At 38.2% G+C, this 12,187-nt stretch overlaps 1 protein-coding gene across 1 annotated transcript in view; it reads left to right on the top strand.

The window, feature by feature from the left end:
• The window catches only part of LOC139150519 (protein sprint-like), a 108,715-nt gene that overhangs the window by 8,900 nt on the left and 87,628 nt on the right, over window positions 1-12,187 (top strand). The window contains exon 2 of the mRNA XM_070722938.1: window positions 597-709. Coding sequence (XP_070579039.1) covers window positions 623-709 — 87 coding nt within the window. The 5' untranslated portion in view covers window positions 597-622. The remainder of the gene's footprint in view (window positions 1-596; window positions 710-12,187) is intronic.

The following is a 12,187-nucleotide window of genomic DNA, read 5'->3' as shown; positions in this document are numbered from 1 at the left end:
TTTTTAATTTGGTTAGCAGGGTCTTAAAATAGATGACAGTACACACCTGATGTTATAGGCTCCTTAATTGGTAGACATAGGTTTGTGTTTGAAATTTCCCCAAGCCAATAATAATTTCTTTTCTGAAATACTAATGCATGATGAATTACAAAATATTGTTATATTGTTTACATAAATCAATTTTGCAATATAGTGCATTGAATCACTAATGTTGATGTACAAAACTGCATGGTTTTGTATATGTGTGTCCATTGCAACAGTTGTCTACCATTATGTACTTCGCCGTGGTATTTGATGGACGTTGCATCAAAATGTGTTCAAATACACTTGATATTATGAACAATCCATGCTTAGGCCTATAGAAGCTATTAAATATGGTATGTACACTCATTATGGCCTGCCACATCTGACAAAACGTGAGCAACGTGTCATTTATGCAATTTTTTGAGAATATTGTTTGACTTTTAACATCATACTCTTCAGAATTTTTGTACTTTGCAGAAGAAATGTGCTTATCAGATTTCATTTACTTGTACATCATAAATTAAGACAAAAATCACTGAAGATGACTTTGGATGTATTTTTCACCATTTCAGTGACAGGTGAATTCATCGGATCCATAATGGCTGCTGCAAGTTCTGAGAGTCAGCTTCTGAATGTAGATGATGTGGATGACAGAGTGGCAATGAGACGATCAAGTTATATGGAAGTGAGTAGCATTATCATTACTCTAGCTGAAAATTCACTAAATGAATGATGTATGTCTTCAAAACATTGCTTTCAGAGTGCTTGTTCAAAGCAAAAAGCAGGCCATCAAAGCATTAACAAGGTGTGAAAAAATGTCAAAATTGTGCCGATGTAGCTTTCTTTAGTGTGATACTTGTGATACTGCAGATACCTTTACATTTTTTTTATTATTGAACTTTTGCAGCGCATATTCCATACAAGTACAGATAGGTTTGATTCTTACTATTAAAAATTTACAGAAATCAAAATATACATTAAAATGGGCCTGTTAAAAGTCAAAAAGAGACATTGAATGGTTCTAAAAGTACACACATATAAGAAGAAAAGCCTTCTTTGATAATTGTAAAGAGCATAAGGGATAAAACTACTGTAAAACAAGTCTTTTTACTATTAGGTGGCATCCATTTTTAACCAATTTAGCTAAGTGTTTCAATTCGCTAATTTAAGGTGCCGTTAATTTAAACTTTTCCCCACATTTAATTAATATGGTCAAGATGTCTTTTTGGCTAAATTACAACCCGCTAATTGCAATGAAAATCCATTATCACTTAAGGATGACAAATACCAAATTGTTCATTTTTCTGTCAAATTTTCAAAATTCTCTGAGAATACGCCTTGAAGTAAGACCCAGAATTGAGATGTGTCGCCAGTTCAAGATAAGGAATGGTTTCCGTGTAATTCACGATTTTTAAAAATCAAAACAAATGCACGTGGCTATCCTGGTTAAATCGGGGAGCTTTTGTAAACATTGTGGACACATTTGCATCGCTATTTCCATAATCCGTCTTGAGTGACACAACGTTGCGTTGCACTAGCTAATTTACATAATGACGTGCTGTGACTTCTCCAAACACCAGGATTACTTCCGTCTGTAAACAATAAACCGTAATTAAATGTTTGTCGAAGCCTAGTCCAATAAACAAGTATTCGTACAGTTCCAGACATAGTCTACACCAGAGAGCAAGTCATTTTTAGCTCCCATAGCCATATGTATATATGGCAATGGAAGCTATTCTTATAGGCTAGGAAAATGTCTGTATGTATGTATGTCTGTATGTCTGTATGTCTGTATGTCTGTATGTCTGTCCGTCAACATCAAAAACTCCAAAACCGCTACACATTTCATCTTGATATTTGGTGTGTACATGGATGATGGGCTGTAGATGAGATTTTGTTCAAATGAAGTTGTCATTGCCAAAAATATGCAAATTAAGTGAAAAAATGTAAAAACAGTCAAAATTGAAAAAACTCAATAACCACTGAGCAGATTACATGAAAAATTTGCATGTAGGTACTTTGGGCTGACCTGAAATGATTGCGCTTTTTTGATTTTATGATATTGTTGAAAATATGCAAATTAGTGCCAAAAAAGGCATTTTTGGTAAAAAATCTTCTTCTTCATAACCGCTGGTCAGACAGCTTTGATATTTAGTATACAGATCCCTAGGGATAACCCAACTTGGATTTGTTCAAATTGTGATGAAATATGCAAATCTGTATTTTTAAGGCATTTTTTTGTCATTTTTGGTCAAAAATTTATTTCATCAAAACCGCTCGTCTGACAGCTTTGATATTTGGTATACAGGTTCCTACAGATAAACTAAATATGATATATAGAATATATGATGAAATCTGCAATTTTGTATTTTTGGTGCAATTTTTGCCATTTTTGGTCAAAAAATGTGTTTCTCAAAAAGTACTTGTCTGATGACTTTGATATTTGGTATACAGGTTCCTAGGGGTTCTCTTAGTGTGATATAGTGAAATTTGATGAAATCTTCAATTTTTGTATTTTTGGGTCAATTTTTGCCGTTTTTGATCAAAATATTTGTTTCTCAAAAGTTAGTCATGTGATAGCTTTGATATTTGGTATAAATTTTTATACATAATTATGATGAAATCATCAATTTTGTATTTTTGCAGCTAATTTTGCCATTTTAGGTCAGGCCATCCTGAAATGAGCTATCAAAGATCTCAACCTTCTTCATCAATACATATGTCACGAAAAGTTGCTCTCTACATAACACAGCAGAGCTCTGTCGACTATTGGGTCGCTTGTTTTTTTCAAAACCGCTGGTCAGACAGCTTTAATATTTGGCTAACAGGTCCCTAGGATGACCTTAGTGACATGATTTCATACAGTGAGGAAATACTTAATTTTGTATCCATGTCTATAGTAGCTTCAGGGACATTGGCCCTGTGTTTAAGATAATGCAGTGATTCAGTAAGCATTTGAAATGGTAAACTGTATTTGGTGTTGAAATGCGGTAAAAAATAATGAGAAAACATAGCTGAGGTGATTTCAGCAGGTTTGGTGTCCAACAAATATATTCAAAGTTTTTTTCAATGTTAAAGAGTGATGGAGGAGGGGGGGGGGGGGAGTCCTGGCAGATTTTGAAAAAAATCCAAACAAATGTCAATAAAAAAATCAGCCACAGAAGGATTGTCAAAAAGAAAAGGTGGGATAGTGGGAAAAAAAGAATGTACAATGTATCGGATAAAAAAGATAATGTTCCTCATCAATCTTCCAGACAACCCCCTTTTATCAAATGGTACACCCCTGATGTATTTTTGTGTGCAATTAACCATGCAGTGTATTTTAGTTTAAGATGTCAATCAAGTTAGGTAAGGATTTGAAAGGAATAGTCAAGTTCACCACAGTTAAATTTCTAACTTTATCTCTTGTGTCATCATCCTTGTATAATTGGTTAAGTTTGTAAGTTGCTCCAGATGTGGATGTACCAGCTGTTCTGGAAGAAAACAATGTTTACTTTTCCCTGTAGGGTTTCTGAGTTGATGATTGTATGTTGAAATCTCTCCATGTATCTGGTGCATGGGCAAAATGTAAATATCGGTTGCATGTTATGTATTTCAGTCTATGTCAAATATTGTAAATGAAAAATCATGAACAGTTTGCTGTGTGCTTGTAAAAGATAACATGTTTGTCAATACATATTAAAACTGCCTTGCAGTTTGGTTGTCTTAAAAATTATCACAGAAGTAGAAAACGGAAAGAAACTAATCAAATTGCTTTAACATATTCACCCTCAGTGTCTGTAGGCCTATACTTAACTATTTTATCATTACATTCAGCTTTTTGTTATATCTTTATCACTCTTCATGGGCCAAGGTACATTTGGGGTCAATGTCATCACTCTGTGCCAGTCTGTGAATGTCAGTCTGTCTGTATGTGTATGTCCATGTTTCATACAATTGTTGGTTTGTTTTGATAACTATACGGGAGCGAACAGTGATTATTATCACTATTTTTCTTAGTGTGGTCAAGACATCGTGTCAACGACGATTTCTCACCAGTGCGACGTTTTATCACTCTTTGCTTAGGGTTGGTCGGAGCCTGCACACGCCGCTTTACGGTGGTTGACGTTTTTTTCGCAGTGTTAAATAAACAATTACACAGTGTTCATTGTAGGATTTAAAAAGAACGGGCCACTGTTGGCCCCAACTCCTGTCCAAAGGGGGCCATTTTAGAAAATCGGGGGCCATCATCATCACACATGTAAAAACCTTGAATTTTCTGCAGAAAATACAATAGTCTATCAAGTCAAGAAAAGGAGAATACTGGAGATCGGGCCCCCCGTAACCAACCAAGCCTACTGCAAAGGTGTCCCTTGTACGTACGCAACAGGCCCAATAATGGCAACAGCAAACCGTTTGGTTTGATTCAATTGTTTACGTAACTTTTGTGATGAATTATTGATATGTCGGACTTGAACAACTGTACAAATTGCTAAGGACTGTGATTTTGACTGTGGAAACGATCATGATCAAAGCTTAGCGCACCGGTAGGATTTCTCTGAGAGTGGCCCTCGATTTGCACGCATCGACAATTAGGCTACTCATACACTGATACAGCACGAGACTGTAACCTGTCCGACCAAAGTAAAGTGATCGATACATCAACTTTTTAAACATAACTCGTATGTATTAGCAAATTTACGATCATTGGTTCTAGCAAAAGGGTTTTACACAGCGGTGTTGTTCTATACAAAGACCTGGCTACTCTGGAAAACGAGATGTGTTCGACCTAAAATGTGTTGCTCTTCAAAACGATCATGGACGTTTTCCTTGCAGTGTTCAACGTTTCGTTTGTATGGACGGTAGACGTTGCAAACGCTTCAATTTAAGAGACTGCCCGATCATCCTGGGTTCATCAACTATACCGGCGTTAAAAATCCGAGTGTCGACTAGCTTTCCACCTTTACGCAGCGGCCAGTGCCGTTGTTTTATATTCATCGGCCGCGGCCATGCCACATGCGTACGGCTCCAAAACACCGTTGTCCCTACATCAGTCCTTTCTACCCAGCTTCCTATGTACCACCATATATGCTGTAGTGGGTATTTAATTGCAAAGGTTGATAGGTAACTGAATCGTTTTACATGTCACACTATGACTGAGGTAATGACTTTCGGGGAGCTACGCGAATGTATGAACTACGTGAACTCTGCGGGATCGACCCATTCATATAATGTTGCGCCCTTAGTGGCGCGTCAAAAGTAGAAATGAGGGCCATTCGAGATTTTATTGCGCAATGGCGCGTCCTAGAATTAACTTTGCAATTAGTGCGATAGTACGCTATCAAGTCTACGGTTCTGCAATGTCTATATAGCGTGTGAGGGGAGTGTGATCTGGGGAACGCAAACAAGCTTATCTGCATATGAATTTAGGACACGCCCGCTATCAGTAATGACTGCTGACGTCATTGTTTTTCCAACTGAAGCCATTCGCTGTGGCGATGTGTCGACACGCAAGGCTCCAAAAATTGTAGTTTTCCGCGATTTATTTTATTTTCCTGGGACTCTTTCTCTGAACAACTGTCATTCCCGGCCGACATCATCACTTGGTAACAAAGTATGTCCGTGTTGAGGCTCGTGCAGGTCTAATTATCAAATGCCGTGGCGTAGAAGTATCAAAACATGTTTTTTGCGTTTTTCTCAAATTCAATGTGTGAATGAAGTACCCTTCTTTGGCACCTCGTCAATTCGCGCACACAAACACTAGCTGCTTGAAATTCATACCGTCCAGTGGAAACATAATGAACTCAAAATGCGTGTCTGGGATTTCCTTTATATGCCTTTGTTATTTTTTAATGCGCTCTTAAAGGTGTTAGACGAAGGCGCTTTTCAAGGAATTTTAATTATCACGCCATATAATTTGAATGGAGCCTCCGAGAAAAAATCGCAGACACGGTTTTGAAGGATATTGTCAAGGCTTGTCAATGAAGAAATTCCAACCGGAAATCTTGCAGCGTGTTCGCATAAGGCCGGGAAAACCGGTTTTTGGAAGGTTCAGCAAAACGCTTGTCACGTGACTCTTATGCAAATAATGACCGTGCACTGTGCTTGGTCGGATAGCTCTATATCAGGGCTTTCAGAAAATGTATACTTTATTGGGGTTTGGGATGTGTTCAATTGAGAAAAACATAAAAATCTGAAAGTGCCTAAAAGGTATTTATCATCCTTAAAAAGCATACAGCTAATTCAATGTGTTTTACAGTGTTCCTAACTCTTTGTGGCACTTGGGAGTAAATTGTAGCATATCCTTTTGAGTAGCGAGTCTTTCTAGTGCAAATTTGGTTGATCAAGTAACTATATTTCAACTTATCACCATCAAAGGGATAAAACTATACTAAAACCTTTGTGTACAGCGCCTAGGAGTAGCATACCTTTTTATCAAGTAGTTCAACTTGTCAACTGGTGTCAATGCAAATTTTATGAAAGAAGGAATGACAGTGCAGTGTGTTGTTATAAGTTGTAATGTATTCGTGGTATGACTGTTCAGGATATGATTCTAAATGTTCTCTTTTGGACTGATTCAAGAAGGGTTAACTGATCTAATGTGAGGCCATTATGCAATAAGGACATGCATATTCAAGCAAAGATCTTATGTTTGATAGTCAGGTACAATATGTTAATAAATGCTTAATGCTCAACCTAAATCTTTCAAGAAGATTAAGAAAGTACAAATGTTTCAAGCCTTATTATAAATGTAGTCAATGTGATTAGACAAAGACAGTATCATGTGACACATCATATTTGAAAATGCAGGTGTAGAAAGAGTGACTAGATATTGAGAAAGGTGGTTCTAGCAGAATAACCCACGGAATCTTAGGGCTAGCCCAGTAAGCAGGTGATGTACGTGTGTATGTGTACAGTAAATCATTTATGATATAGTAAAAAGCAATACATGTAAACTATTGGCAGCAAACATGTGACATTAATAATAATTTTGAAAATGATTCATGGTTTTCAGTTGAAACAACCAGTCCTACAGCTCTCAAAATAGGTTTGTAAGAACCTAGGGAGGGTATTTGATTTGCCAAAGTCATGACCTCTTTTGATATAAATATTTAGGGCATAATGAGTAAAATTCAGAGACCTTTCTACTTGACCACATAGTAAACTCCATCGCAAACCTTTACAGCGAACGTCAAAATGAACCGGAGATCAACTTTGATAAGCCCCTATCAATTTCCCTGGCAATCTTCCAATACCCCTTTGAAAACACCGAGGTACTTTGGTCAGTAAACACACACTGCGCCTGCTCAGTCGCGACGCAGCTCCGCGAGAACAAAAGAATCCATTTGCCGTTCGTCGGGGGTCTGCATACATTAAATTCAAATATATGGCGGCCATTTTCGCACTTAACATGTTCTCGTTTGTCGTGGAATTTTTCACCTTAAATGATTTCATTTCGCATTCTAAATCAACACAGTCCGAAAACAGAACATTATAAATAACTACATAGGTCAAATCAATGGTTACCTCATCAAGAACCCCCCAAAATCGACAGGCATGGGAGACAACTCGCGATCGTATCGATGCGATATAATCTATTCATCGACCGTAAAAAGCAGCAAAACGTTTGTGTCCAGAGTCGAAAATGCACTGAACCCATAACAGATTATGTTTTGACCAAATAATCCACTTCCTTACCGCATTCTTTTTCTAGGACGGCTATGCCAATTCGTCAAAACAGTTCCCGCACTCAGTTCACCTACCGATGCAGCCTAGAAGCGCCCTCAATGGTCACAAGATCAAATCTTACCTTACTTCGGATTTGTGCTCAACAAACTCAGATGAAGGTCGCACACTATTTTTGAAATCGTGCTGCTTTATGATCTGCTTTATGATCTGAATCTAACAATTACAAGATTTTTTCACCTTTGTGGCTCATAAAAAAGACAATATTAAGCATGGACGTGGCAACACAGCTGAACACGGCGGATACTACCACATGTCAATTGAAATACGAGTTTTATCAGCGAAAATAACAAACATCGGGACATGGTAGGTGCGAAATAAGGTCCGAACCCGGTCTGGCAAGAAAATTTTGGAATTTAGGGGCCTAAAGAGGAACAATCGCCGATATGGAAAACGGAGCGCTGGCTGCTAAACCCGGCTGCCAAATCAACTGTCGCCAACATCTCCGTCCACACGCCCTGCAGCTCTATGGGTGAAACCAGTCACCGTACAGGCAGAGTTTTACTGCAAAATTTTACAAGTCTTAATGGATGTACCGGTTCCATATTCCACAATTTCGTAGCACAAGGATGATAAAAGACATTTCTGTTAATGGTCTGGTAAATCGTTGTCTAGGACGGTTTTGCCAATTTCGAAAAGAATCGGTACGTAACGAGTAGCTGGAAATCAACGTATTACATTCGTAGACATATAAAATAGGTCGATGTCGTATGTACATATATCATGCAATCGTCCACACAAAGGCAACGTCTTCCTTTAATACATACTGCCTGAATTAGACAGACAGATTAACAGATGTTCGAGAATTCCAAAATTCCTAACTCATACCACTTATATGATCGCACAGCTCAATCCGCCATGAGCAATCCTGGTAACCTGCGCAGAAAAAGTGCGCAGTTCAAATTAACCGCCAAATCCTGGAGCTGCGTCGCGACTGTGCTGTGCTATCTCCATTCGATCTCCCTATGCAAGCTTCTGCATGGATCAAACCATTTTGCGCCAGTTTACAGCTACGGCTGTTTGATATCAGTGTATTCAACGAAGCTCATGGCACACTTGTTATATATTACAAAACAATGGGACACTGGAGATCCCGAGACAGTATCTTTAGGAAAATGACACGTTTTCCCATTACTTTCTTGATCTTTTGACCCTGCCCACCCATGTCACCTTAATAGTATAGTTCATTACACATTTACATCTACCATTGTTTATTTTCATTCACGAACCACAGCGATGTTAGTTTTCATCCTCTGAAAATGAAGTTTATTAGTTTGAAGCAATTATCCTTTCATCTGCGAAGAGTTTTACTTGTGACTATTACAATTTTCACTGCTATGTTGTTGTTTTCACAAGATGCAGACTGCTTTTCCGTGCAGTCAATCATAGACAGTTTCTCTACACTCTACAGTCCATGAGTCTATAAGTGCCAGTTCACATCACACGTGCACTATGCTGTTGATCTGCACATGACGTCCACATGTCAAGTTTTGGGATTTTTTGATGCTGAAATTTCACCCAAATACCATTTCTGTATCCAGAGATTGTGTAATCAGTTTGATTTAAAACAGCGATATAAAACACTGTGTCAGTTAATCTCGGAAATTTCGGCTGAGTTTTGCTGTATTATCTGTGGTTGTCGATAAGTATGTGCACTGCATCAGGGCCCATAGAGAGACCCTGATGTAATCTAGGTATGCCAGTTCATAAAATCGTGAGCATATTTTTTTCTCTGTCGACGTCGATTTGCCTTACAATGGATTTTTAGGCAAGAAAGAGCATCATAGAAAAATGGTTGACAGGCGTTTCCCAAACCAGTATCACCACAGAAATACATCGCTCATCACTGTAAACGATGTCATAATGAAATGCCGTAGAACTGGGCATTTCCACGAGAGCGAGTAGAAGTTCACCAGCCGCCGCGAGTCAAATCAGGGCCTGACTCAGTACAACAACATTGTCTTTCACTAGATATACTAACTGGCTGTATCTCAGTTGTTCCGTGTGAATGTTTCTAATTTTATCGTGGAACTCAACTTGTACTTGAAACATTGCCATTGCCCATCCATGTGCTCTCACACTGACAGTTGTTTACTTTGCAAGCTCATGGAATTAACTATTCAATTTGGGTAAAGTATGTCGTGTGACATGACTGCATAGGGGAAATGCTTCATGATAACAGGATTGACGCACGTAACAATGCAAAACAAGTTCTGTGAAAAATCGAGTTTGAAATTATTATTACAATTAAAGGTCTTAAAATCGCATGCTTTATTTCATTTCTTGTCAACCACTTTGGGCTTCAAAATGGTTTCTTCCGGAAAGGTAGCCAGAAATAGAAGGGAGATCGAATGGCGATAACACAGCAGGCGCCTTGTATGTTTATTGGCCTGTTTATCGGCAACACTAACCAAAGTACCTCTGTGTTTTCCAAGGGATATTGGAAGATTAGGAGGGAAATTGATAGGGGCTTATCAAAGTTGATCTCCGGTTCATTTTGACGTTCGCTGTAATACCTGTGAGTGCATCATCTCATGTCAAGGGCCAGTGCAAAATGGTTGACTTTGATAAAGATTTGTGAGCAATACAGTAAAAAAGTTATGAGATGACCTTCCAATGTAAAACTTAAAAAAGGGCGTCAATATTTTTGTTTTTGATGAAATTTAAAACATTCGAGATAGTTGTCATGACTTTCATCTAGGGTCAATGTTGTTGTACAAAGTATACTGTTTGGGTAAACAATGTCAGTTAGCTGCTGTACACATAGCCAGCAAGGTCATCAACACATATGAGGAAGAGGATTGAGTATTTAAAAAAACTATTTTTATTCAAAAAACAATCAATCCTCCTCTTTGCAGCTTATCATTGTAATATGACAGTTTCCCTGGTGGACTGTACGTATCTTATAGGCTCAGCCCTAATGTGATATTATTGTAATATGACAGTTTCCCTGGTGCACTGTACGTATCTTATAGGCTCAGCCCTAATATGATATTATTGTAATATGACAGTTTCCCTGATGCACTGTATGTAGCTAATGGGCTCAGCACTAATGTGATATTATTGTAATGTGACAGTTTCCCTGATGCACTGTATGTAGCTAATGGGCTCAGCCCTAATGTGATATTATTGTAATGTGACAGTTTCCCTGATGCACTGTATGTAGCTTATAGGCTCAGATCTAATGTAATATTATTGTAATATGACAGTTTCCCTGATGCACTGTACGTATCTTATAGGCTCAGCCCTAATGTGATATTATTGTAATATGACAGTTTCCCTGGTGCACTGTACGTATCTTATAGGCTCAGCCCTAATATGATATTATTGTAATATGACAGTTTCCCTGGTGCACTGTACGTATCTTATAGGCTCAGCCCTAATATGATATTATTGTAATATGACAGTTTCCCTGATGCACTGTATGTAGCTAATGGGCTCAGCACTAATGTGATATTATTGTAATGTGACAGTTTCCCTGATGCACTGTATGTAGCTAATGGGCTCAGCCCTAATGTGATATTATTGTAATGTGACAGTTTCCCTGATGCACTGTATGTAGCTTATAGGCTCAGCCCTAATGTGATATTATTGTAATATGACAGTTTCCCTGGTGCACTGTACGTATCTTATAGGCTCAGCCCTAATATGATATTATTGTAATATGACAGTTTCCCTGATGCACTGTATGTAGCTAATGGGCTCAGCACTAATGTGATATTATTGTAATGTGACAGTTTCCCTGATGCACTGTATGTAGCTAATGGGCTCAGCCCTAATGTGATATTATTGTAATGTGACAGTTTCCCTGATGCACTGTATGTAGCTAATGGGCTCAGCCCTAATGTGATATTATTGTAATGTGACAGTTTCCCTGATGCACTGTATGTAGCTTATAGGCTCAGCCCTAATGTGATATTATTGTAATGTGACAGTTTCCCTGATGCACTGTATGTAGCTAATGGGCTCAGCCCTAATGTGATATTATTGTAATATGACAGTTTCCCTGATGCACTGTATGTAGCTAATGGGCTCAGCCCTAATGTGATATTATTGTAATGTGACAGTTTCCCTGATGCACTGTATGTAGCTTATAGGCTCAGCCCTAATGTGATATTATTGTAATATGACAGTTTCCCTGATGCACTATATGTAGCTAATGGGCTCAGCCCTAATGTGATATTATTGTAATGTGACAGTTTCCCTGATGCACTGTATGTAGCTAATGGGCTCAGCCCTAATGTGATATTATTGTAATGTGACAGTTTCCCTGATGCACTGTATGTAGCTTATAGGCTCAGCCCTAATGTGATATTATTGTAATGTGACAGTTTCCCTGGTGCACTGTATGTAGTTTATGGGCTCAGCCCTAATAATATGATATTATTGTAATGTGACAGCTTCCCTGGTGCACTATATGTAGCTAATGGGCTCAGCC

The sequence above is a fragment of the Ptychodera flava genome, chromosome 14 (assembly GCF_041260155.1).
Source record: "Ptychodera flava strain L36383 chromosome 14, AS_Pfla_20210202, whole genome shotgun sequence".
NCBI classification, from domain to species: Eukaryota; Metazoa; Hemichordata; class Enteropneusta; family Ptychoderidae; genus Ptychodera; species Ptychodera flava.
Note: the sequence above shows the minus strand (reverse complement) of the source record. Positions and strands in the feature narration are given on the sequence as shown.